Source organism: Myotis davidii, unplaced genomic scaffold (genome assembly GCF_000327345.1).
Source record: "Myotis davidii unplaced genomic scaffold, ASM32734v1 scaffold2707, whole genome shotgun sequence".
NCBI lineage: Eukaryota > Metazoa > Chordata > Mammalia > Chiroptera > Vespertilionidae > Myotis > Myotis davidii.
The window spans coordinates 139,504-141,195 of record NW_006297818.1 but is presented as its reverse complement, the minus strand read 5'-3'; the positions used below and the strand labels follow the sequence as shown (position 1 = coordinate 141,195).

The 1,692-nt window shown below is 58.0% G+C and overlaps 1 protein-coding gene across 1 annotated transcript in view; it reads left to right on the top strand.

Annotated features, from left to right (window-relative positions):
* EFL1 (elongation factor like GTPase 1) overlaps positions 1–1,692 on the top strand; it is a 56,722-nt gene that overhangs the window by 20,335 nt on the left and 34,695 nt on the right. Inside the window, exon 14 of the mRNA XM_006773570.2 lies at positions 772–910. Within this exon, the coding sequence (XP_006773633.1) occupies positions 772–910 (139 nt within the window). The remainder of the gene's footprint in view (positions 1–771; positions 911–1,692) is intronic.

The following is a 1,692-nucleotide window of genomic DNA, read 5'->3' as shown; positions in this document are numbered from 1 at the left end:
CGGGTGCGGGGGGCTGAGGGTGCCAGAGCCCCGGAGCCAGCCGGGTCCCCAGGACGCAGGGAGGCGGAACCTACTCTCAGGGTCCGTGGGAAGCCCTGCTGAGGCTCTGGGTGGCGTTGCTTTAAATCAGTGCCTATTCGGGTTATTGAATTTACTTAATTTATTTATTTTTAAATATTTGTATTGATGTCAGAGAGGAAGGGAGAGGGGGAGAGGGAGAGAAGCATCAACGATGAGAGAGGATCATGGACCGGCTGCCTCCTGCACGCCCCCTACTAGGGATCTAGCCCGCATCCCGGGCATGTGCCCTTGGCTAGCATCAAACCTGGGACCCGTCAGTCTGAAGGCCAACGCCCTGTCCACTGAGCCACTTCAGCTAGGGCCAGGGTTTGACTGTTTTTAAAAAAAATATATTTTTTATTGATTTCAGAGAGGAAGGGAGAGGGAGAAATATCATGATGAGAGAGAATCATTGATAGGCTGCCTCCTGCACGTCCCCTGGGGACCGAGCTCACAACCTGGGCATGTGCCTTTTCCTGGAATTGAACCTGGGACCCTTCAGTCCACAGGCTGATGCTCTATCCACTGACCCACACCATCCAGGGCTATTTTTAAATCCATGAGGCACCATTTCATATTTGCTTGCCTCACAGTTACATGAAATGTGACTGCCCCACGTCTCATTGGTGAATGAGAATAACTCTGTACATATGAACCGATGTTTCCGTTTCCTGCTCCCCAACTCACCGGCGACCATTCTCCCTCTCCCAGGTGCCATCGGGCTTCTCCGCTCCCCTGGACGAGCTGCCCGCGGTCCCCCACATGGCGTGCTGCACGCTGGAGCACCTGTACCTCCTGATGGGGCGGGAGCTGCAGGACCTGGAGGAGGTGCCGCCAGGAAACGTGCTCGGTAGGTGCTGCTGGGCGTCCGCGTCCCCCGGGGGCCCTGACACCCGCTCACTCGGCGGCGGCTTTGAAGGAGAGGCCGGCTCTTTCCTGCGGTGCTGAGACCTGGTGTGACTTACGGTCGTTCTTTTGTTGTTGTTAATCCTCCCCCGAGGATGTTTTCCCATTGATTTCTAGAGAGAGAGGGAGACAGAGAGAAACATCGATGTGAGCGAGACACATCGATGGGTTGCCTCCTGCATGCGCCCCGACCAGGGCCAGGGCTGGGGAGGAGGCTGCCGCCGAGGTACGTGCCCTTGACCGGAGTCTATCCCGGGACCTTTGAGTCCGCAGGCCGACGCTCTATCCACTGAGCCACACCGGCCAGGGCTGTGGTGGTTCTTTCAGAAAAAAAAAGTAAGTGCTGCTCACGTTGTCTGTGACGCTCCGAGCTGGGGCCTCTGTCTGCGAGCAGCGGAGTTCCCGCTCCCGGCCCTTCTCGTTCTGAGGTCCGGGGACCTGCTCGGGCCGAGTGTCTTGGAGACGGATCTGCTGCCGTCATTGGAGAGTTCCCTTCCTGGTGTCGTCAGGACGACCAGTAGGTTTTTAATTTGGCTCCTGGTTTGGTGGGCGACCGGTCGGAGTGGCTCCGTCAGCACATCTGGAGCTCGTTACCCGCCTCACAGCCAGAAGCGCCTGTTCAGGCCCGTTTCACGGCGTCATCGTAAAAACCCGGGGCCTCGGAGCAGGAGCAGCCGTGTCTTCCGCCCCGTGTTCCCTAAGAGCATCTCGTCCCGGCTGGGAGTG